Raw genomic sequence first — 26,466 nt, 5'->3', positions numbered from 1 at the left:
GGAGGCATCTGTAGAGAGTACACTCTAGTTTGTTCAATTGATGAACAGTCTGACTCTATTGAAAAAAAAAAGGCCATAGTCGTTGGTATGTGCTATTGAATACTGCTTTTAATAGTGTTAGCATAGAGTATGGGGGGAGGGGGGTATATAGTCTTTTTTAACAACTTTTTCTCTCGCGAAGCGTTCTAAAGAATACTAATCCACGCCGTGAAGCAAACTGTGTTGAAAGCAATTTTGTTAGAAGAGGAATGTGGTGTATTGTTACATCAGCGGCCGCTGGGCGGCGCTGTGGTTGTGGAGATAGTAATGAGCAAGACCCTGCATTGGGCCACAGAACCCAAACTGTTATCCTTTCTTCTGTACCGTGCCACCAACTGAGGAGTAAGCCACGAGAACAAGACCGCATCGAGTTCAGGGCTACAACAGCAGGAAACAAAATTTTACATACTTTCTTCCCATTAGTGTGATGATAAAATGAAAGTCTACCTTTTCTGGTCAGACAGTCGTGAGAATCTCTTCATAAAGAATACGAAAAGCGTGCATTCTGTCTTGCGAGTTTGCATCAGCCTAATGTAGTACCAGTAATGCGATATTCATTTTAGTAATTCATGGGCAGATGTTCCACATCTAATATGGCGGGTGAATTGGCGTATTGCAACACCTGAAAGAAGTAATTGTACATCTCTATGTTGCGACACTAATAGTCATGTGATTTCCCGTCAGTTGCCTTCAGGAGCCCAACAATTTAATTGGACATCTACAAATGTCGCTATCGCAGTACTGTACATAGTTTTTGCGTTAATCTTTCTGTCGGTGCAATGTAATTAATGATACGCTACATGCAGCTACCGATTTTTTGACATTATATTTGAAACATATGCAGATATTTATTTAAATGAATATTCTTGACATCGGATTTCCTCGTAGGTCTTTAAATGCGGGGATTTTACAAACACCTGGGTGTGGAGGATCCAGAGTTCAATGCATACTCTTGTATGTATTTGAATACCTGTATATGGAACGTTTTTCATTGAAGGTAGCTACGAGAGCCCATAACGCCACTGTAAACAATTGGAAATGGGATTTAAACGAGTTGTGTATTACGCAGATTTTCTGTTAAGCGTGTTGTGAATGTACATAGTGTGGTTTTGGTGTATCTCTAAAAGAAAACCAGACTTAGAAATGATTAAGTCAGACTCATTCAGAAACTGAAAGAGTCTAGGGAGGTACACTGTGGACCACCGCAGGGAGCGTACGACTGACATGATTTTCGTTTTTTGGACGCTTACGTCACTTCCCCAGATTCTCTCAGGTGTGTACCTTACATTATTATGTGTATCACACGATGTTTTATTTCTTGTGTGACGCGGTACAACACACATTTGAAAATTTAAATTGACAAACGCGAGATGCAGAAGGGTGGGTGATTGAAGTTTCATGCAAACAATTTCAAACGGATTAAAATCGTCAATTAACCAGGATTTTGACTTGAAAACATATAATCAATGGGCACACAATTGTCTACAAAGACACCATTAATAATTATCTCATCCCACATTATATTTTCAGCACTCACACTGTATGATTGTATGATGTATTTGTCACCAACTATCCATCCATCCATCCATCCATCCATCCATCCATCCATCCATCCATCCATCCATCCATCTAACCCTCATCTGGAGTCAGGTGGCAGGGGCAGCAGGGAAGCCCAGATTTCCTTCTTCCTAGCCAAATTGTCCCGTTCTTCTAGGGGGGTATCGCAAGGCTTTCCTCGACCAGATGAGAGACATACTCTCTACAGCGTGTTGTGTCGGCCCCAGGCCCTACTCCCCGCGGGACATGCCCAAGAATACCTCCCCAGGGACCATCTAGGATCCTTCTATAATTGGAGCCTTAGGCACCCCTTCTTAAAAAGAGGGGAACACCACCTCAGTCCGCCAATCCAGAGGCAATGTCCCCAATGTCCATGCAATGTTCTAGAGGCGTATAAACCAAGGCAGCCTCAACATCTATAGCCTTTAGGACCTCCAGGCAGATCTCATCCACCCCAGAGGCCTTGCCACTAAGAGGCTTTTTGACCAACTCAGTGACTTCAACTTAAAAAATTGCAGAGCCCATCTTGTAGTCGCTAACCTTGCTTCCTCAGAAGGCATGTTGGTGGGGTTGAAAAAGTCTTCGACTTATTTTCCCCACCGACTCCTGACGTCTTGAGTTGACGTCAGCAGAGCCCCATCCCCCAAGTACACAGTGTTAATGTTCTATAGGTGCAGGCTTGCCCACCAGGCCCCACCTCCAAGCCTGACTCCAGAGGGGGCTCCGGTGACCCGTGTCCAGGGAAGGGAAAATGTGCTCTCACTGTGATACTCATCATTAGGATCTATAAGGCATGCTTAGTCTGGTGCCTCACTAAAGACCTGTTTGCCATGGGTGATCTTGCCAGGGGTATAAAGCCTCAGACAACTTGGATCCTAGGATCATTGGGGCACCCAAACCCCTCCATCACAATAAGTTGACGGGCCACAGAGAAGAAGATAGAGTAGTTCCAATATTTTACGTATGCCTACACACATACATTCAAATATTGCTTAAGTGGTGCAAAGTCATTAGACTATTACTGCGTTTGACTCATTTGTCACTCATAGTAGTTATCATCAATTAGTTCACAGTGCGATTTTTTTTTTCTTAGCTGCACAGTTTCAATTATAAACTGTAGTCATAACAACATATAAGTTGGTTTACTATTTAAAAAGGACTGAGTTACTTGAAAAGAGTTTAGGTATACATAGGCAGACTTTTAGGTGGCAATGCATTACATGATCTTTTGTGTTTGTTTTTCAGCTTTGGGTGAACTTCCCCAACCAGTCAACATGGTAATCACCTCCAAAAATTTCATTCATATGCTGACATGGGAACCTGGACCGGGCATGCCTGCGGATATATATTACCAAATCAGTGTGAATACAGATGTGTAAGTTTCTTCTTTGTTTAGTTTAATGTCATGTTTAATGTAATTGAGAGAGAGAGAGAGAGAGAGAGCAAGGGGGTGCCGTGGCTGCCGAGGGAGCAGCTGAGGTTCCCCAACAGTGTTGGGCAAATTACTTAAAAACGTCATTGGAATATTGATTACTTATTACTGTCATTTCAAAGTAATTAGTTACGTTACAATATTATTGTATTTTTAATGTAATGCCATACGCTACGATTGGATTACTTTTACATTGCTCTCACCACCATAACTGGAAATATGGATTTTCCATTCTAACTGGCTCATTACGCTCATTACATATCCACTGAAAGGTTGGCTTAAGCCTAAAACCAGTACAAATCATTTCCTCTGTATTATATTGTAAACCTTTAGAGACAAGATAAAAAATTATTTTTTTAATTTTTTTTATTTTAATCCCTTTCTAATTTAATGTAGCTTGACAGCATAGAGATGCATTGTTTATGCTTTATGCAAAAACAGTGCATTTCACAATTTCAATTCAATATCTGTTGGCTAGGTTAGAGACATTTGTTTCAAAAATAGATGGTTTCAGTGGGGCTAATGTTAGCAGCTAGCCCACATTATTGTTAAGGTGTTAAATGTACGGGCTAACATGAATTTTGTATGCTTAATCTTGATACACATCGACACAAACTATTTATAGACTATAATTAATAATTAATAATAATTATTAATAATAAATAATTAATACCAATTGTACAGTGAAAATTAGCATTAGCTGTCAGAGAAATCTATAAAAGAAGACTTAGACAAGCCCAGACCTGGCTGATAAATAGTAACTCAGACCAACCAAGATTGACTTTTCTTGCTAGCAAGGGACAGCAGAAGGTCACATGTCGGTGTTTGCTTCAGGGTCTGTCAAGTGTGCAACTGACCCCGCTCGCTTTTTGTTCATTCAGCAAAGCATTACACAATACAAGACATAACAAAAAGAGCCAGCCGGAAAATGGGCCAAGGTCTCAGTTCACACTTCGTCAATTGCTTTCGCTAAGGAATGGGACGAGATGGACAAGGACTGCATAGAGGGATTGCAATACATGCAGTTCTGGATACAAAATAAACATGTAATGATAACAACTGATGTCACATTAGCTAACCTTGTCATTATTGCTAGTTTCAACAAAGATCTTGCTGGCAAGGTTTCCAAATGCTGGTGAATTTATTGTGGAAAGCGGAAGCATATCTCAATTCTTCTTCACTTCCTGATGTCAAAGTGTCATCCCTCAGTGAGAGAGGACAATCCTTCACATTTTCTTTTCGCTAACTTCAGGTTATTATGGCCCGGCTCCAAATGGTTTGTCAAATTATTGGTCCAATTTTGCAAAGTGGACAGCTATTAACAGTTAAATTTTTCTTGTCTTTCTCTGATCAACTGAAAGTAATGGTTGTATGTCCGTCTTGTGTACATTTTGTCCATATTCAACCTGCCGTTTCATCTCATCTGAAGTAGATCAGCAAGTAAAATTTTTCTCGTCCGATCTTGAGGTATTTTTGGTGAAATTGGGGTTGAAAACACCACTTTCAGGCTAAAAATGCACTGTAATGCATTATTTTACTCTCATTTGTAACAAGTACAATATTACTGTTTATTTATGTGTAATATTACATTACCGCGTTACAGTAAAAAGTAATGCATTACAGTAATTACATTACTTTACATTACCCAACACTGTTCCCCAACCACCCGTCCGCAGCCCAATACCAGGGGCATGGGCCGCACCCGAAATAATGAACTATTTCCATTTTATGTATTACCCGAGTGTGAACGTTATTTTATTGAGAAAATTATTTTATTTTGAGAACTGGCTGGATTCTCTTGGATTCATTTTGGTGTCTTGAGTGTCAAAATTTTACTCACATTTAAGTAAAATCAGTAAGTCATTGGTAAGTGAAAAAGGCCCAGCAAAGAGGCAGGTGATGAGCCTACAACTACTAAGAAAAATAAAGCTTTTAACAGGCAATACCAAGAATCCTACTTATTAATGATTACGGTAAGGACTTTGAGTGTTACATCTCGGCCAAAAAGATTGTTGAGTATTATTGTCACATGTATCGCACAAAACCACACAGTGAAATTCTTACTCTCTTCAACAAGGAATGGGTTCTTGACTTTTTTTATAAACAAGCATAGCTGTGCAAGAAGATAATCTCACAAATGACAGCAGCCTTGAAAGAGACTCCCGATAGTCCATCTCTGTGAAGAGAGAAACAAGCTCAGGGCTCCCATAATGTTGGCGTTAATGTGAGGACATACCACAACTCCCCATATATAGACGCACTAACACTTCGGCAAAAATGGAAAAAAAAACATAGCCAAATAGAATAAATGTCATCTACCAAAACACTTCATATTTTCTTGTGCTCATATCAGTAAGTTATATATTTGCTGCATGTTAAATGTGCTTAGGATTTCCCACATTGTGAGCGGTCAGTGAAAGCCTTGCCAGTGTAACTTTGAATGCGTTTGAAGCAGTTTTCCTTTTCCTCGCAACCAGCATCCATAATAGATAGGAAAGGTTGAATTTCGCTGTGGTACAGTCCTCAAATTATGTTGACAGTTTTTACAAAAGTGTTCATCACATCGCCCAGCTGGACGTTCTTTGGACACAGCGCTTCTTGGTGGATTACACAGTGCATTTGAACAGCCTCACCTCCGTTTTCTTTGACTTTGGCGCACACCAACAATGCCATTCCTTTGCGCTCGGCTGTGATAGCCGGAGCCCCATTCATTGTTACTTCACAGAGCTTGTCCCATTTTAGTTATTAGTTTAGCAACACTAGGCAAAGTAGATCGAACATACTGCACATTACATTACTATAGATAAGAATCTAGTTTTTAAGATTGTCTCGTCTTACGCACCTGCACTTTGTTATTGTACATGTAAACGCAGAGGATAGTGAGAAACACAATTTCAATTCCTTTGTATGTTAAGCACATGTGAAGAAATTGACAATAAACTTGACTTTGACTTTAATTTTTGGTCTCAATGTCGACGGACATTATACTCTTTCATCACAGCAACAGCTTAATTCCCAAATCAAACACACACTTTCTGTTGATTTCCTTGAAGAAATATTCATTTTCCCACCTTGTCTGAAATTTTCTGCAGTCACAGTCTACTTTGCGTTTATTAATTTCTGCCATTTCTGGTGACTCGTGGGCGCGAAAAAAGTTTTTCTTCGCTTTTGTTCATTAGAGAAGCACTGTTTTTAGCGCTGGCTCCATCTAGTGTTCAAAACTGAGAAGTGCAACAGAGTTCAGGTTAAGCTACATGTCAGGGCAGTGATCTAACACATTTTTATCTTTGGTGGTACATTTTACATACTGGAAGAACCCTGGTTGCACAGCCTCCAGTCTGCAATGATTTAGGTTGCCAAGCATAAGACAGGAGAACCAGGAGTGCGTTGCAGTGGAAAGTGAACACACTGCTAGTCGCTCCCGCAGCAATAGTACTAGGAGGAACATACACTGCACATATGACAATTTTCCTAAATTCTCTAAGGCGATAGAATGGTCTCATACACACACAAACCTGTTCAAGGTCCAGGTCGTAGTGCCTAGATCTGGTCGTACATTGGCTGCATGAGGTATTACTCACGTAAATACAAAGTTCTCCTCCTCCGGACTTCCCTAACGCAGCCTCTTGATCAGCCCGAATGTCTGAGAAGTCCTCCAGCTCTAGCATAGAATTTGGTATAACCTCAAGTAGCCTCGTTTTGGAAAGCACAATAATAGTAGCCTCTCGATACGCGTGGCTAAAGCTTGCAAATAGTCATAGGTCATTTTGCATTGTAAAGCTCGCACATTACTCAAGATGATTGAAGACAATGGGGTAATGCTACCCCATTTCTAAACACGATCTACGTCTGTCTGCCCTTGCAGCCGGGTCACATCGAAAAGTTTGACCCTTTTGCAAGTGAACAGGTCACGGTGTTGAGCCCTGAAAGAAGTTTGAAGAAGCAGCAGATTTAGCAGCAGCAGGCCAGCGCTGCTTAATGAATGTAACACTGATATGAAAATGTCACATGACTGATGTCTTCATTCTTCAAGGTACTGCTGTATTGAATTAGATTTTGAATGAAAAGTAAAGCTCTATTCTTAGTTAAGGTTAAAGATTAGTTGGAGAGCCATTTTCATTCAAGGGGAAAAATGGACCCTGAGATTAATCAAAACAGGGGGATTTGCCATTTAATTAATATCCCACAAACACAATTTCAGTCAGAATGCTGTGTTTAGGCTGGGGGGGGGGGGGGGGGGGGGGGGGGGGCACATAGAATATGCTATGGTCAAAAAAGTGTTTGACAGGTTTGCACTATAAAACTTGCCTGCATTCCTTATGTTTCATCCTATAGGGGAACTTCCTGGGTTCCGGTGACTCTCTGTCAGCACATCCAATACCCACTGGTTTGCAACATGACAGAGGCATTCTCCGACCCAAGGCAGGTCTACATAACCCAGGTTACAGCCAAACTGGGAGCTCAGGCCTCTCGACCATTGACTCATCCTGGATTTTGTCCCATTAAAGACAGTTAGTGACACACAATTCATTTTTATTTTAATTAACATTTGTATGTGTTAAATTAGGGGTGCAAGGTATAGATGGTATTCACTGACATCATGGAATTAAGTACTCTTGTTGAATCAGCGCCATTTAAGTGGCCACTGTACAGTGTCTCAGCGTACCATTGTGTTTACACCAATTTAATCCCCTCTAGCACACCTTTGTGTATTTAATTTTTTAAACAACTAATTACTTAAGTCCTCTAACTTCGTGAGTGAACTAGTTTTTTGACCACAGGTTTGACACCCAAAAATGTCTTATTTTGATTTCGAACCATCCAGACCAGTTAAAGCCAAATCTAGCAATGCTTTTGTGCTCAGTTTTAACCAAATTCATTCCGCATTGATATCAACATGACACGCAAACATGTACACAAACAAACACACAGGCCCACAACAGACGGCACAGCTCATGAGAAAAAACTGCAACACACTCCTCAGACTGGTTGTCAGCTGGTTGCAGCACATACGGAGATGCAAACACCACACAGAAACACAGGAGTCAGACTTGAACCTATGACGTCAGCATGCGGGGCGGACGTACTAAACCAGGGGTGTCCAAACTTTTCAGGTGGGCACGTTCTTTTTTTCAGCTGAGTTTTTTTTCTTTTTTTTTTCTGTGCGATGTCATGCGGGCAACCAACGATAGTGGGCTGTCAATCGCGAGACTCTGGACAACGCATTGAGCACCCCTGTACTAAACAGTCAGCCAACATGTGTCTCTTTACACTTATAGATTTGAACAAATTACCTCAAATGAATTGGTCACTGGGCTCAAACTTCTGAAAACTGATGTAAGGTACAAACGTTGGTACAAAATTTGTCAACAACTCATACTGGGGCTCATAAAAACCAAGGTTGCATTGTGCTTTCTGTCTGGTTTTGTCATAAATTTCTTTCAATTTTGGTATGATTTTATTTCTTTTTTTTTTTATCTTGGAATGAACATCTTGATTCAACAAAATGACAGTTGTCAGACCTGGGAAGAGTAAGGTTTGTTTGTTTATTTGTTTCTTGGTGGTAAAATTACCTGCAAAACTTAATTTTGTATTTAGTTTGGTTTTGTTTCTGAGGTATTATCATTGGCATGATTTGAAACATTTAAACATCATACCCGTCCACAGAAAAAACTTCAGAAGTTGAGAAGGAGGCAAAATATTTTCAAGGTAGTGTTCATGACAAAAGGCTTTGTATTGCTTAATCAGGTGATTTTTATCTTTAAATGCTGTTGTTTAGCTCATCTGGACCTGCCAGTGGTTGCTGTGACTCCTTGTGGAAAAAATCTGTGTGTTGACCTTGTGCCTAAAATGCTGCATCTGTGGAAGTTCTACAACTCTCTAAGTTATCAGCTCAAGGTTGAGAGCAGTGATGCCAGTCGAACTCAGGTAATGCTGAGAAAGTTAGTTTTTAACTTTAACATATACAGTGAACCCTCGTTTATTGTGGTAGATCCGGAACCGGCCGTGATAGCCGAAAATCCGCGAAGTAGCGCACTCACTTTTCACATTAAAAAAAATTAAATATTAAATATTACGGCAGTACACATTTATTTAAATCTTAAATGATTTAACCTTATATACTGTACAGTAAGTGAACCGTTCCCACTTTCCTTTGATGTCTCGCGCAGCTGCGGTCATATAAGCAGCGACCTGAATTAAAGTCTAATCTGTACATGATCAAAGATTAATACAATGAAGAGTTTACACTTGAAATTCCATTTTATTATAAAAATAAATCTAACAGGACATTTCCAACGGTCTGGCAAATGTCTGCTCCTTACTGTGTCTCTCTCTGCTCCGACAATGTGTGTGTGTGTGTGTGTGTGTGTGTGTGTGTGTGTGTATATGTGTGTGCCTTTTGCTGTGGGTGCGCTTCATGACTGACACGAATGTTCCTGTGGGACAGGAGTTGGGGTGGGAGTAGATTAAAACTCCATAGGGACATACTGTGTAACTGTCAGAGAAATCTTTAAAAGAAGACTAAGACAAGCCCAGCTGCTAAGCAGCAAAATAGTAACTCAGACCAACCAAGATTGACTTTTCTTTGCCGGCAAAGGGAAGGCTTGGCTTTCACACTCATGCTCGCCAAAAGCGTTCATAGCCCAATCGTTCCCGCCTGCTTTTTATTCATTCAGCAAAGCATTGCACATTACAAGACATAACAAAAAGAACCAACCAAGGTCCCAGTTCACACTTTCCTGCGTCAACAGCTTTATCTAAGGAGTGGGGTGAGCTGAACTAGGACTGCATTGATGGATAGCAATGCACGCTATTCTAGACAAGAAATACACACAAAATGATAACAACCTAAGGCAGTGGGCCCCTGTGTTACGAACTTAATCCGTTCAGCGGCTACGCTCGTAACTTGAACTGCTCGTATGACGGGCAATACAAACCTATGTTAATTAGTGAATGCGTGCAACGCGTGCAAAAACCTTAGGTAAAAACATCACGACTTTATACACATATTAAAAATGAGTAACATAATCTACTGTACAGTTAAATTAAATAACATATACAAAGGAAAAATGACATTTACCTTTGGGGCAACGTGACTTGAGCTGGGTGGAGGCGGAGGGGAGCAAAGACCAACCCGCAGAATTTATTTATTTATTTTCTTAAACGGGAACTTTTCTCAAACTAGAACATATCACCAGCGATTTCTCTTCAACCCATAATAGAAGAAGCCTCTCAGTTTTGTTGTCGATCGAGGTCCGTCCCCCGGCAAGGAAAGTCTTGCCCTTAGAAGATTGCTGAGCGGTTACGGCCATACTCACGAGCAAGGTTAACAATGCGTGCGCCTCCTTCGTATTTTTTTTTATTATCTCCTGCTTCGTTTCTATTGTCATCATCCTCTTACTTCTTCCTTTACCGCCACTAGCAATTTTAGAAGCCATGTCTAACAGATAAAGTTTGCAAAGTCTTAACAACATTCCTTCCTTCCGTTTTTGACTGATTTTCTCTCCTTCCTTCCGTCCCGACCAGCTGTGCCATCAAGCTAGATGAAGGCGTTCGACCAATAGCATATCGGCATCTCCGTGACTGACACCGTGACTGAAACAGTGACTGTGACATTGTAAGAGCAATAGCATATCAGCGTTACCGTGTCATTCGTGAGCAGATGATGTCGTTGAAGTAGTAAAACGAGATCAATAATATGTACAAATTGACTGGCAACGCGTGGTGAAATCATAGATAAAACTATCACGTATTTACACATATTTAAAAATAGTACCATAATCTACTGTACAGTGAAGGAATCTAGAAAAAAGCCTCCTGCCTTGAACTAGTTCCTAGCGTGTTCGTTTTTGTTGAAAGATCGCCCATACCACAACATAGTGAAACAATTGATTTAATCCAGACAGAGTGGGAAAGTACACGAGGCCTCGGGCCAGTCCTGCAATGGGTCGGAGCAGAAAATGGCAACGTTTCACATTCAACATTCAGTTCTTATACCCTTCCGGGTCATCTAGTCCCACTGTGGATTGCAAGTGTGTGTGTATGTACGTGCCCGTGCGTGCGTGCCTGTCGGTGTGTGTGTGTGTGTGCGTGCACGTGCGTGCGTGCCTGTCGGTGTGTGTGTGTGTGCGTGCACGTGCGTGCGTGCCTGTCGGTGTGTGTGTGTGCGTGCACGTGCGTGCGTGTCTGTCGGTGTGTGCGTGTGTGCGTGTGTGCGTGCGTGCGTGGGGGTCTGTTTGCGTGGGGATGGTGTCTTCAAAAGTCTTTGTTCTGCCGGCCATTCTTTGAAGCGGGAGGAAGTCTGAGCACCATAAAACCCTGACTGATATCTTCTCTTGAAGGCCACACCTAGCCTTTTGTTCCTGGTGTAAAGTTGGTCGGGGGATGCCATCTGTTCCTTTTGGAGGTGCCGACTTGTCCCCACTTCCCCTGGGCCAGGACCATATCTGCTTTATACTGACATTACATCGTCTCAATCTTTATTAGAATAATACAGTTCCATGTACACACTATTTTATTGATATATTGAATTTGAAAAATATGAATTTCCTTCAATAGTTAATTTAATTAACATGGATACACAAAGGATAAATGATATTTTCCTTTGGGGCGACGTGACTAGAGCTGAGTGGAGACGGAGGTGAGCAGAGACCAACCCGCAGAATTTATTGATTTATTTTCTTAAACAAGAACTTTTCTCAAACTAAAACATATCACCACCGATTTCCTTCTCTTTAATCCATAATAGAAGAAGCCTCTCCATTTTGTTGTCGAGCGAGGTCCGTCCCCTGGCAAGGAAAGTCTTGCCCTTAGAAGATTGCCGAGCGGTTCCGTCCATACTCACGAGCAAGGTTAACTATGCGTGCGCCTCCTTCGTATTTTTTTATTATCTCCTGCTTGGTTTCTAATATCATCATCCTCTTACTTCTTCCTTTACCGCCACTTGCAATTTTAGAAGCCATGTCTAACAGATAAAGTTTGCAAAGTTTTCACAACATTCCTTTCTTCAGTTTTTCACTCATTTTCTCTCCTTCCTTCCATCCCGACCAGCTGTGCCATCAAGCTAGATAAAGGCGTTCGGCCAATAGCATATTGGCATTTCTGTGATTGACGTGACGCCGGCCAATAGCATCTCCGTGAGTGAGACCGGGACTGTGACCTTAATCGACCAATAGCATATTGGCATCTCCGTGACTGACACCGTGACGGAGACAGTGACTGTGACATTGTAAGAGCAATAGCGTTCAACGTGAAAATAAATGTACGAATACAATAGCCGGGATGTCGTATTGTTCGTAAGACTAAAGGTTTGTGCGTAAGTGGGGGACAAAAAACTCCGCGGTCCACGCTCGTAAGTTGAAATGTTCGTAAAAGAGGGTGTTCGTAAACCGGGGGCCGACTGTATATGATTCCTTTCACAGTAACTCATGAAACGCACCCCGGCACACGTTGTCGTCAACACACAGGCAGGAGGCAGATACAGAGAAGCAAACACCATTGGATATGTGTTACCTACATTTCTTTTAGAATAAAATGATATTTCAAGTGTAAACTCTCCATTGTAATCAACTTTGATCATGTACAGATTAGACTTTATTTCAACGTCCAGGCCACTACTAATATGACCGCAGCTGCGCGAGACTTAAAAGGAAAGGGGTTCACTTTGTTCTTCATCCATTACTTGGCAATCCAGATTGCTAAAGCACCTTCCATACGGACAACCGTTTTTTTACAAGCTCTAATAACCGGCTTTACTGAATTGCCAAAGGTGATGGCAGCCGTCTTCCTAATGTTTGCCTCGTCCTTCTTAATGTAGCGAACGGTGGATTCGTTCACTCCCAAGTGGCAGGCCACGGCCGCAGCTACAGGTTGCTGAAGTGATATATTTTTCTTTTAATATACATAAATAATAATAATAATAATAATAATAATAATAATAAAAAAAATCTGCGAAGTCGTGAATCCACTTAGTGGGAAAAAAAATCTGCGATGTAGCGAAACCGCTTAATGGAAAAAAAATCTGCGAATTCGCGATAGTGGAACCGGAAAGTAGCAAGAGTTCACTGTACATTCTTTCACTTGCATGTGTCCGTATATCCAGGTCCATATGTTTAGTATCTTGTTTCTGTGCTCTCTAACATTTCACATCAATGTACAGTAAGTAAAAGATGTTCGTTTTCTCGCACAAATCTTGTCCTGTATTGTAACTTGTCCCCTGTGGTGGCGAGTACAGTTTTTTCAGAAAACCAAATCTCTAAAGGGAACTGTTCTGAAGAACCTCACTCCCAGCAAGCGCTACTGCGTCTCAGTTCAATTCTCTGACAGCTTTGTCCCGAGGGAGTCCAACTACAGCCAGCAACATTGTGCCATTACCCCTGGGATATATACATCAGGTACTTTTGTTTTGACATTATCTCTTGCAGTTCACATTCTGTGTAAATGTTTATAAAGCACAAACTTTATTGTGGTTACATCCGTTCCATTCAAATAAAGAAATAAACCTCCAAGTTGGATCGTGTACATAGCCAGCTAACGTGCCTGGTGAATCCCAGATCAAGATCCTCGCTGAGGCACTCGCTCGCGGCCAGCCTTGTGGCTGGCAATAGAATTTATTTTTTCAGCTTGTGCATCTTCACAAGACAAGACAGACAGATTAACATCCCATAGGCAAACAATCTGACGTACCACTCAATAGCAATCGGTGGGTGGCCCAATCAATTCACGTCACATCATTTCTTAACCAGGGCATTGTGTATTAAAATTAACCTGAGGGACTGTTTTAGCAAATACAAGACTTAGAGACATAAATGCTAAAACAAGATATTTACAATAGTTCTCTCTTCTCCCATCAATAACTCAAAATGGGCCCTTTTAGCTGGTACCCTTTAGCTGCTCTCACATGCACTACTAAAAAGCACCCCCATTCACTCCTAAAAGCTCTCTCACATACACACAAACAATTCAGTCTTATACTGTATCTAATACAAGACTACACACAAAAGCATTTCTCCGTGTACAAGTCATTTTTTTTGTCCTTATTTTCAACCCCTATATTTGGAGGGGGGGGGGGGGGGGGTTGACTTAAACCCGTATAACTAACAACAAAAGTGAATATGCCCCTTGTTCCGTTGTGACATGTTGGGTGAGGTGGTGGAAGGTTGTGGACCTATAAATGCAGGGTGGCCGGAAACAAGATGCGCTCAAAAATAGTAATTTAATATAAAGATGACAAAAATCAAGACTGTATACAAAGTAACAAACAAAAATTCAGAAATAAACACTACCAGGAAAACACAGAAAATATAACTCATGAGGACAGCAAGGAACTGACAATGTCAACATTGACAGCAACACGGGGACCTGACAGGAACTGAAAGAAAATGTAACTACACGCAAAACTGATGAGACAAACACGGAACAACTGGGCAGGTCACAAAAGGAGCAGAGAGCTGATTGGCAGACACAAGAGAAAAGCAAGTTAACAAGGACATGTGGACACAATCACACTGATGGGACACTGACACAAGGAGAAGAGAAACGTGATCTAAGAATAAGAAAAAAAACTAACAACCCACAATGGGAAAAGACAAATCAAAGCCCAACAAAAACCCAGAACATAAATAAAACAGAAAACCAAACGACTAACCAAAACAACACCCAGAACATAACACCCCTCATATTTCTGCACATATATTTTTTCATGGGGCAACACAGATTAAATGCCTTTGTGACATAATGTAAAAAGGTCAGTGTACATCTTATATGACCGTGTGTATTTATTGTTCCCTCAAAATAACTCAAAATACAAAAATCATAAATCTTAACCACTGGCAACAAAAATGAGTACTGTACACTCTTTTGTTTAGGTGAAAGGGTCTTTGTTAAATACAAAGCCTGGTGGCCAATGAACAATAAAATGTTAAAGTAATTCTTATTTTCCATAAATGAAAGTTCAAATTGTGCTCAGTTAGTCATCTTCCCTCCCCAATGTCATGTGACTCATTTGTGTGACAAGATCTCAGGTGTGAATAGGTAGCAGGTGTGTTAAATGTGGTATTAAAGCTCTTATACACTCATACCTCTCACTGACACTTCAGCATGGCACCTCGTGAGAAACAACTTTCTGAAGTGCTGAAAAACAGAAATGTTGCTCTACATAAACATTTTGGCTATAAGATGATTGACAACACCCTTAAATTGAGCGGCAGTGCTGTGGCGAAGGCATTCCATCAGTTTAACAGCCTAGGTTCTACTCAGAACAGGATTTGCCGTGGTTGGCCCAAGAAGCTGAGTGTATTCAGAGGTTGACTTTGCATTGCTGCAGCATTGCTGAAGATGTTGGTGGTATGAGGGCTCAGCCTCTTAGTGCTCAGACCATACGCCACACTCTGCGTCCAATTGCTCTGCTGTGCCCTTATCCCAGAAGGAAGCTTCTTTCAAAGATGATGCACAAGAAAGCCCACATTGCGTTTGTTGAAACCAAGCAGACTAAGGTCATTGATGGATTACTGGAACCATGTCCTAAGGTCTGGTAAAACAAAGATCAACATATTTGGTTCAGATGGGGTCAAGTGTGTGTGGCGGAAACCAGGTATAAAGACGAGTTGCCTACAGTCAAGCATGGTAAGTGGGAATGCGTGCATGAGTGCTGGCGGCATAGGGGGGCTGCAGTTCATTGAGACAAACATTAATGCCGCCATGGACTGTGATACATCCAAGCGGAGCATGATCTCCTCCCTCTGGAAATTGGGCTGAAGGCAGTATTCCAATATTATCATGTTCCCAAACACACCTCCAAGATGACCACTGCTTTGCTAAAGAGGCTGAGGGACTGGGCAAGCATATCCCTATATCTAAACCCTAATGTACATCAAATGGAAGGTAGATGAGTATAAGGTCTCGACCATCCGCCAGCTCCTTGATGTCAGCATGGAGGGGTGGGTGAGGGTTTCAGTGGTAACCTGTGAAGCTTTGGTGAACACCATGCCTACGAGAATGAAGTCAGTGCTGTCAAATAATTAGTTCATGTGAGGGGTTTACTCACTTTTTTGAGATACTTTAAAATATTTGTCCATAAATCTCTTGTTGGCTTTTAATACTAACAAAAAAATATGTATCACAATCATTGGTTTATGCTCTTTCCAGATTCTGTGATCTCGGCTGTGTTGTGTGTTATATCCATTGCTGTTATCGTCATTGCAATCCTTCTGATCTATACTGGATTCGTCTGTCTGAGAAAGATTCATTTGCCATCAGTTCTGGTAAGTAGAGCCAGTAGTTGAGATGAGAACCACTCATCACATGTACTAACTCCCTAACTCAAAGCTGTATATCAAAATCAGTAAGTGGACTGAGGTTTTAAAAAGGCCTTTTCATATCACGCATCGTCAAGACTGGTGCCCAAAGCCCATTTATTATGGGTGGGTTATCATGGCAAGGCAACAAGAAAGATGGACGTTTCATGGTAGAGGACACAAGCTTTCCTACTTTATAAGTTTCACCCTCATATCATATCTTACAATTCAGGTTAGGACTGAATGACTAATTGCTTTTGCAATATAATCGCAATGGAATAAAATGTAAGTTCCTAATCGCAAAAGATGGTTTAAATCAGGGGTTCTCAGACTTTTTGGAGTCGGGACCCCTTTAAAAACCCTAACCCTATTTTTCCAAATGACCCCCATTGCAAATGTTTGCAGAAACAAATTAAACAAAAATCATCATCATATTTATTTGACAAATTTTTAAATAATTACATTTTTAAAAATATATATAACTGGGTGACTTGATTGCTTTATTGAAGTCATGAATACTTTCACAAGTTAATACAAAACAAAATAAAATGCTCTCAAATGTATGCTTTTTAGTCACCCATTCAATGCACGATGCATGGGGGGGGGTTAAAAAGGGCTGGTACTAAATGAATTAAGTTCAACTTCAGGTACTAAAGTAATTCTTTAAAGTAATTTATTACTAAATTAATTTAGTACCAGCTGTTTTTAGATGCCCTTTAGCAAAAAAATCTGAAGAAAAAACGGAAAAAATAAATAAGTACCTGGGATTGAATATCTGGACTTGAAAAATATAACAATATTTCTTTGGTATTGAATGAGTAAATACTCAAGTAATCAACTACTTTAGATATTTAACCCTTTCACTGCCAGTGACGGCTATAGACGTCAAAGATAAATTTTTACTAGCCTAGCAGCGAATGCAAATTCTTTAATTGCAGCCCTAGGGCATTCACTTCAAAAGTTGTGAGCCATCTGTGCCGTGTGCAACAACACATGTAAATGGGCCCATATTTTTAATGGACTGCTGCAGTAGCCAATCGAGGCATAAAATTGCCTTCTAGAGGCCTCATGTTGAATTCGACGTGATTGAATGCTCACTGCAGGAAGGCGGTGCTATCCTCAGCAACCATGCTACGCAATAGTGTGAGCTTGTCTAATCTGCATTAAAGGCGTAGCGTAGCTATTAGCTAACCTGTCCACAAAGGGGAAGGTGTTGTCCGCCACTTACAATCCACGAACAATGAGCTATACCCCTGGATTACGACTTCTGAGGGGCACTGCAAATTCTTCTGCTGGCAATGCCTTTTATTTGCAAAGGATCAATTTGGTGTTTGGAGCTACACTGGATTGTTTAACCAAGGCAGCGACGAGACACCAAAGCACGGCTGGACACACATGGTACAGTGCTGGATATACAGTATTGAACATCTCAATTCAAAGGTTAACTGAGCTCCTCAATGTGCTACGGTGCTTTTAAAAACTTTGGGGGACACTCGAGTGGATACACTGTACATCTCAATGCGAAGGGAATGAAGAAGTCAAGAAAAATCGAGAGATATTGAAAAGACTGATCGACTGTGACCGCCGTTTGTTTTGGGTGATAGCATTTTCTTTATTCATTGTTTCATTTTTAATATGTTTGTGGTTATTTATTTCGTTCATATTCAATTAATAGTAAAGAAATAAAATGATGTTCTTATATTAAACTGCGATTTGTAATTTGGACTTCATAAAATGTCGTGGATATTTATTTTTAATTATCATTCATTCTTTTAAGTTTTGACAGCCTCGCATATAATGACAAATTTTAATTGCTGATGCAGGCTTATCGATGTTTTCATGCTCAGGAAAATAGCCTGTGTAGCCCAGTAATGCGTATATATATATATATATATATATATATATGTATATATATGTATGTATGTATGTGTATATATATATATATATGTATATACAGTCGGCCCCCGGTTTACGAACACCCCTCTCTTTACGAGCATTTCGACTTACGGGCATGGACCGCGGAGTTTTTTGTCCCCCACTTACGCACAAACCTTCCGTCTTACGAACAATCCGACATGCCGGCCATTGTATTCGTACATTTATTTTAGCTTTGCTGCTTCAACTAATTCAGAAGTTGACACTCATCATGGCAACGTTGAATGCTATTGCATTTACAATGTCACAGTCACTGTCTCAGTCACGGTGTCAATCACTGACTCAGTCACGGAGATGCTATTGGCCGGCGTCACGTCAATCACAGAAATGCCGATATGCTATTGGCCGAACGCCTTTATCTAGCTTGATGGCACAGCTGGTCGGGATGGAAGGAAGGCGAGAAAATGAGTGAAAAACAGAAGGAAGGAATGTTGTGAAGACTTTGCAACCTTTATCTGTTAGACATGGCTTCTAAAATTGCAAGTGGCGGTAAAGGAAGAAGTAAGAGGATGATGACAATAGAAACCAAGCAGGAGATAATTAAAAAAAAAATACGAAGGAGGCGCACGCATGGTTAACCTTGCTCGTGAGTATGGACGTAACCGCTCGGCAATCTTCTAAGGGCAAGACTTTCCTTGCCGGGGGACGGACCTCGATCGACAACAAAATTGAGAGGCTTCTTCTATTATGGATTAAAGAGAAGGAAATCGCCGGTGATATGTTCTAGTTTGAGAAAAGTTCCCGTTTAAGAAAATAAATCAATAAATTCTGCGGGTTGGTCTCTGCTCCTCTCCGCCTCCACCCAGCTCAAGTCACGTCGCCCCAAAGGTAAATGTCATTTTTCCTTTGTATATTTATGTTATTTAATTGTAACTGTACAGTAGATTGTTACTAATTTTTACTAATTTTTAATATGTGTATAAAGTCGTGATGTTTTTACCTAAGGTTTTTGCACGCGTTGCATGCATTCACTAATTAACATAGGTTTGGATTGCCCGTCATAAGCGAAATTTGAATTACGAGCATAGCCGCTGAACGGATTAAGTTTGTAACACGGGGTCCCACTGTGTGTGTGTGTGTATGTGTATATGTATATATATATATATATATATATATATATATATATATATACGTACACATTCCCACAGATGTACATTTATAGACGAATAATTGTGTCCATTCTTTTACATGCTTAATCTTACTACACTTCTTTCGTGTAACTATAACCAGATCTTTATACATTATTGATTTTTTTTTTTCAATCACATTTTCAGTTCAGAGTCAAGATTATTCTATAGGTTGACTCCTTTTATTGAGATGGATTAATTCTACAAGACCTAGGTATTGGCAAGGTTTTTATTTTATTTTTTTTTATATAAAGGGTTAGGTTTACAGTTAGTTTTTTTTTGTTCAGACACTTGGACACAAAAATGTGAGCATTAAACAATTATTGTATTGAAGATAATAAATGCAAGTTATATTTATGATACATTTTTGTCTTTTGTCATGAGGAGCAGAATTTGAACCTAGAAGCAGACAGGAAACAGAAGTGAAAAAGAAAAAAAAAGTCTTTATATGCAAAACTATCAAGTAATACCAAAGAGATGAGGGCTGGAAGCAGAACTGAAAACTACCAAGTAACAACAGAGCAGGTCTGACAGCGGTAAAGTATATTAAACCGCTTGACCTTCTGACATTGAGTCACTGAGCAACTAGAATTTAAACACCATGTTCAAAGCCATGTCTGATCCTATATGGTATAATATGACAAACTAGTTTCCAACCCAAAACAGTCCCAATTACTCACTATCCTTTCACATGTACTCCTCGATCATATGTGTTGACAATTGTCCATATGTAGAATGTAATTGAACACATTTGATTGGTCAATAAAACTTGCCTTGCTCCCGCCCCACCTCCTCCCTCCAATAACTGCAATGGTATGTTTTTCCAAATACGATGGAGAAATGTGTCTAAAAGTAATTGGGTAATTGTCATTTTAATAACACACACGTGTTTTAATTGGACATTTATGATCCATGTAACCACTAAAGTCAGGGGTACACTTATTAGTGTGTTTTTGTAAAATTCACCCAAATAGAAGTAAAAAAAAAAAGGGGGGGGGGGGGTTGACTTATAAGCGAGGTGAACTTGTTATCTGAGAAATATGGTAATAATTTTCAGACTCGCTAGTATTTTTAAGTCACATGAGATGCTGTGATAGTGTGTGGCTCTGCCACAGGTAGCGTTTCAAAGTTTCAGTCTGTTCAACTACCTGTAGGGATACATGTACCCCTGGTTGGAAAACAGTGCTATAGACAGCTGTTCAACCTGAATATTGTTAAATATGTTTGGATATTTTGAAAACAGTGCTATAGACAGCTGTTCAACCTGAATATTGTTAAATATGTTTGGATATTTTTTTTTTGTCACAACGTGTTAGGTAATTTATTTAAATTCTGTGTTGCACCTTTGTTACAAACTATTTGAATGATTTTCTCATCTTTCTTTTTATTTGGTAGACATCCATCCATCACACCCAAGAGGTCCGACTTGTGCCCCACAATCCATCTCTTCTCCAGATCATAACAACCCTGCACTCTTTACCTGAGGAGAAAGACTGTCAAACGTCAGATCTTTGGGATGTCGGGAGTGGTTACGAAATGCGTTCGGCATCCAATTTACTCTCCTCGTCATGGTCATCTCCTGTATCATCTCAGTCTGGATTACTGTCAAACAGCACTTCAAATGCAAAAGCTGTGTTTTTATCCAGAGATGATTGTCCTCTGCCTCAAGCGTGGATTTGGAATGACACTCATTCAAATGCTGTACCAAAACACTCATCCCCAAACACAGCCTCACTTTCTGATGATCTCTTGGAATCAAACTTCGGTCCAATTTTTGAGCAAGCTCTTTTAACGGCTGAGAGGATACGGCCAATTGAAGTGGAAAATTGGGAGGATGAAAAAAAGGACAACCAAGATGTTAACCTGTGCTCTGTCATTTTGGGTAGGTATATGGAGGAAGAAGAGGAAAAAAACATTTTTGACCAATCGAACGTAGATACCATTGATTTGCATGAGAATGACAGCATGTCAGTGATGCTGTCAGAAACTTGGGACACCAAAAAGGCACCCATTGAAAGAACTTCCTGCTCAGATGATGAAGAGCAGCAGAATGAACAGTTTTTATACATGAGGCGCACATTTTCTGGCTTATAGGACATACCATATTCCAGTGTTGCGTTCAAAGCCTTCTCCCCTAGCCTAAAACACAATCAAATACACTGATCTGTGCCAAAACTTTTAACACCAGCCAATTTGCGGTGTATCCAATCCAGGTCCTCATAGGAAAGTGACAGGTCGAATTTAGAAAAAATTGCAATTGAGCTTTCCAGATGTTCAGATGTTAACTCATTCAATGCCATTGATGAATATAGATGTTTTTTGGGCCTCATTAATGAGAAATATAATGTAACTTTTATAATATAACTATTTAATGGGACTGACAGGGAGAGAGTTAATATCCTTCCTTATGGTACATTTTGCAAGAAAAACTTTGTAGGTCAAATTTTGATGAAAACGTTGTGGTGATAATTTTAACCTTATAGTCCACTTTCCTACAATAACTTGATTGTTGTATGTGAAAAAGAATAACTTTTTTTTTTTTTTACAATATGTTACATGCAGGCCCACCATTTGACAATCACTATTCTGATTAATGAAATGAAATAGAAGTATAGAAAATTCCCTTTCATTTTGTGAATTTTTAAAAGAAAATTGCAATATTAGAATATCCAGGAATTTCTTTAAAATGTTGTTGTAATAATAGTGGTATCAGTCCTTGGTATCCTATAAGTGACTACGCAAGGTAAATGTTATTGTTTTAATGGACTTCATATGCTGTGTGAACACTGTCTTGATTTGGCTTTTTTAATATATTACTTCAGTGCTTCTCAATTAAATTGGAAAAAGGAAAGAGAAAACTTTTCGTGCCGCCCCCCATCAAAATAAGATCATTGACAAGATCGCTGACTATAAATAAGATCGTTATCGATATATATATATATATATATTTTTATAAGTACAGTATACCTAAACCTGTCTCCTTTTTAACATTAACAAAAGAAAAAAGCAATACTGTATAATCAACTTTCAATAACAGTTCATTATTTTGTACATCGTTTATATGGGTTAAATCGTGTAACCCATATAAATGCTGTACAAGGGAAGATACGGCGAAGTGAAGCTGTAACTTACAGCTTAGTCTAAAACAGGGAAAAATAACCAAGTGCATCAAGGTGCCTGAAACAAACAAAAAAAAAGATAAAAATTATTAATTTTATTGCATCCACGCCCTCCCTGGCATCACCTCGCACTCCCCCAGAGAGACCCGCCCCACGATTTGAGAAGCACTATATTACTGTACTATACTTTTAATGTCATATACATTTAATTTCCAGTTCTTTGGAAGCTGTGGGCTTTCACTGTATGTTTTTTTTTCCCCTTCATTATGTGCCTTCTTTTTCTCTGTTCAAATATGGTTAATTTCTGCTACAGCACAATTCCTGCCAGACCTGGCAAGCACGTGTATCAGTGTTTCAAGACTGCACAGGTAGCATAGCTTGTCTGCTTTGTCGTTGGAACCACTACAGTGTTTGTGTTAACAAAACATACATTACATTTCTAAGTTTAAACACAACAACCCACTTAACTTTTCTTAGTTTCTGGCTTTTATACTACTACAGATTTGACAGTAACAAATGTTTAACTTCATTGCAGGTTTAAAAATGCTTAATGCTTCCCAAGTGTAAATTTTGTTCCATTAAATCCTCAAAGTTTAATCATGCTAAAACATTCTATTTCCATTACAGGGCTCTATACAGTATTGTTTATTAATAACAAGGCCGGGTAGGAGAGCAACAGTAGCTGGCCTGTACCCGGAGGAACAAGAAGCAGGAGACAGGCAGGCTGAATCAAGTCCAGGCAAATTGTCCTTTCGGGGCTAAAACTTGATGCTTCAAGTTTGTGACGCAGTTTGCCCAGACAAAAGGCAACTCTTTTTAAACATGAGCTTGAGCAGAAACAGTTACTGTGCATGTCTACAGTATCTATCTAAAAGAGCAGTGTTGTGATAAAGGGAAAAGATTTCATCGCATATTCCCAGGCTGTGGATAAGCAGTTAAATTTGGACATTGCCCAATCTCCATCTAGAAATTGGACTTCAGACAATTTTTAGCATTATGTCCTAGGCATGGCACAACTACATGGCCCCAACCCCCAGTCTATAGCGGGAACTAAAGCACCGTCTGGTGTACGGTAGTTGGAAGGCCAAAGGTGATTCTGTCAGGTAGGTTATATGGACAGTGTTTAAGTACTCCTGTGAAAATTTTACCCACTGATTAAAGTCCCCCTAGATAAGAATAAATTACTACCGATTTTTTTTCAGTTATGTTTTAAAAGTATTTCACTTGAAGGACTGATAGGACATTGATGATATTTATTTCTTGGAAGAAAATTTCTCCAACTTTTGCCATTTCCTGGAGAAAATTTATCATGGTGCCTTGAATATCACCTCATTCATTAAATGTGAATGTTATGAGAAATTTTACATAAGGAAAGTTAGTCTGTTGAAAACAAAAAAATTACATGACAGAGTCATAAGAAAGTACTGTATATGCTTTATTCTTCCTATCCAATCATATCCAGTAGGGCTGCACAATTACGGCCAAAATAATAATCAGGATTATTTTAGTCAGTACTGCAATCACGATTATTCCTCATGTTTGGTCAAACGTCTATGAATTGCCCTTTTTTTAAACAAGCAGTATATAAACAAGGCTTCAAGGTTTTACATTACAAATAATAAGAATAAACTGAGACAAATAACTAAATAAAACAAATTCATCCCACAAGACATGGCAAATATTAGGCACACAAGGCAACACAGCCTAATTTACTCTTTGAGTGTAAACCAATGGAAAAAAAAATGAGCCTACTTAGAATCAAGTACATCATTTAATTTTAAGCTAATTTTAATAAATTAGCAGTTAAAATGTCTTTTTCAGTCAATTCAAACTGCAGCCCTAATATTCAGTAGTAAGATTTCAGTAGGTTCAATTAGATTCACAAAACCGGAGATAAAATCATATTTTATTTTGAAAACTGGCAAGATTCTCTAAGAGTTTTTTTCGGTCACTTGAGCCACAAAATTTCACTCACAAGTATGAGACTTTTTTGGGGAAAGGGGAAAAGGCCCAGTCAAGAGATGGGTGACAACTACAACTTGGAAGAAAAAGAAAGCTTTTAACAGGCTACACCAGGAGTCCTACATGAAATAATGACTTCTCGCCGTAAGGACTTCGAGTGCTTTTTCATCCAAAAAGGACCCACAAACAGACATGGAGTGTATTCACTACCTTTGTGTTAAAGAACCATATGAGGTTGCGAATGGCAAAAGCCTTTTGTGGCCTTTTCCAGACTTCCGACAACCCATCCGTGTGAAGGGATGTTTGGTGTTAATGGTGAGTTCATATTTTATGTGCACTTTATATTTGCCTGTCAATCCCCATCGATGATATAATTGTCAATCGTTGATTTACCCCTGGGGTTTGGGACCCCAGCACTAGACAATGTGCAGTCTTCTTCACTTTTTTAATAAAAGTTTCTGGCTCTCGGTTTGTAGTTAATTTTTTAATTAGGCCCCCGTCTATTTGACTTGACACCCCTGCATCCGTGTAACCAGTGGGTACACAGCAAAGTGCTCTCTTTGATTGTCTCTTAGCTAGCAAAGTGACAAGCTCTCTCTGATTGGCTCTTAGCCAGGATATGCAAGATAGAAGTTGCTTGTAGTTTAGGTGACAGATGCTATTTAATCAAATGTGACCTTTTTTTAATGTAATCGTCACCTACAATGTTCGTTCAAGCCATTCGATGCCTGGATTAACAAACCCACAGAGGATAAAAACAAAATGCACCAATGGTTGATGACTAACAAACAAGCAAGAAAAATTTAAGATGCCCATCTCTGCCCAAAAACATATGGCTCCTTCGCTGGAAGGCAAAATAAAAAAGGTGCCTTTCAATTATTTCACAAATACCTTGTAAGTGGTCATATAGTCAACACAACATATAGTCAACACAAAGTGTTCCCATAAAGAGCCTTAATTTAAAGGCTCAATCAACTTAATAGCTGGCAACCACTAAAGGCCAATCAACTTGCACTCGTTAGCCTCTGTGTTAGTGGGTAAGTCCAGAAAATGCAATCTTTCATTTAGTCCAGACTTCGAAGTGTGTAAAGTAATCACTGCGGGAGCAAAGCGAAGCGTGGTTCAGAGCCAGGTTTGGTGATTTAAGCAAAACTGTTCGAACGTTCCTGAAGCATCGTACCACATGACTGATTCAGGAAATGGTTTGCAGATTTGGCGGCTAGAAAGCGTGCCATTGGAACCATTAAAGGCATGTCATTTTGAAGAAGATACTCTACAGCATTGGCAAGGGGTAAGACGTTGTACTTTCCCGAAATTATTCTATAACTGACTGTCACTTACCTTTCTACACCAACATCATCTGTACCTCGTGAGATGATTTTCTATCAGGAGAAGCCCCCCCTTTAAATAAAGACGTGAAACAATGTTGTAATTCTCTTTATTTACAAGCACTAATATAAATCAACACAAGCACATTTCCGTTTCGTTTATTAGCCAGTGCCAGTAGCAGCTAACAGCAGCTTGTGTTAGCTGAGGTTGTTACGGCATTATTTTCAATAAAAGAATTGAGCAGACTGAATCAACGTCTGATTCCATCACTGGTCACATGCAGGAATATTACTCAAACGGAGTGGATAATGTAAAGGTTATGATGTCTCCATAATATTTTTCACTTCCCTGTTGCTTGGGTTTTGTGACTAATTCTGTTCCTTTTCTAAAGGAACAAAATTGTTTTATGCAGAATGACATCTGCTTTCTCAAAATGGATGTGGTTCTACTGATTCTTCATATTATGTCAACTCAGTGGAGCCGTTCACAGCTGAGTCATGTAATCAGCGCCACTAAATTTGAGACATTGCTTCTCAAGTGTAAAAGTGTATAGTGCCCTCTGCAGGTCAAAAACCTGCCCTGAGTGGAGGAGTACCTTGAAGAAAGAATGGAATGGGACTTGGACAGGTGGATGAGCACTACATCTGCAGTAATGTGTGTGTCATGTTTAA

General features: G+C 39.7%; 2 protein-coding genes across 2 annotated transcripts in view; one reads left to right on the top strand and one right to left on the bottom strand.

The window, feature by feature from the left end:
• The first annotated feature begins 755 nt into the window (after positions 1-755).
• Positions 756-24,935, top strand: crfb2 (cytokine receptor family member b2). The gene is made up of 7 exons (XM_088415734.1): positions 756-1,312; positions 2,842-2,971; positions 7,364-7,539; positions 8,808-8,956; positions 13,263-13,422; positions 16,175-16,290; positions 20,781-24,935. The coding sequence occupies exons 1-7, from the start codon at positions 1,264-1,266 to the stop codon at positions 21,477-21,479; spliced, it is 1,479 nt and encodes a 492-aa protein (XP_088271860.1). The 5' UTR covers positions 756-1,263; the 3' UTR covers positions 21,480-24,935.
• Positions 24,936-25,888: 953 nt separating this feature from the next.
• Positions 25,889-26,466, bottom strand: part of il10rb (interleukin 10 receptor, beta) — a 44,367-nt gene continuing 43,789 nt past the window's right edge. Inside the window, exon 12 of the mRNA XM_088415736.1 lies at positions 25,889-26,466. This exon is cut by the window's right edge and continues 501 nt beyond it. The gene's annotated coding sequence lies outside the window, so the exon portion shown is untranslated.

Source organism: Hippichthys cyanospilos, chromosome 5 (genome assembly GCF_059441005.1).
Source record: "Hippichthys cyanospilos isolate Australia breed blue-spotted pipefish chromosome 5, RoL_Hcya_1.0, whole genome shotgun sequence".
In the NCBI taxonomy this organism is placed as follows: Eukaryota; Metazoa; Chordata; class Actinopteri; order Syngnathiformes; family Syngnathidae; genus Hippichthys; species Hippichthys cyanospilos.
The sequence above is the reverse complement of the archived record's forward strand: the minus strand, read 5'-3'. Positions and strand labels throughout refer to the sequence as shown.

Excerpts from the sequence above, each read along its gene's own strand:
- crfb2 (XM_088415734.1), top strand. The coding sequence starts at position 1,264 with ATGATTTTCGTTTTTTGGACGCTTACGTCACTTCCCCAGATTCTCTCA. Across the intron at positions 8,957-13,262 it reads GTGATGCCAGTCGAACTCAG|TTTTTTCAGAAAACCAAATC; the intron begins GTAATGCTGAGA and ends TGGCGAGTACAG. Across the intron at positions 13,423-16,174 it reads CCCTGGGATATATACATCAG|ATTCTGTGATCTCGGCTGTG; the intron begins GTACTTTTGTTT and ends TGCTCTTTCCAG.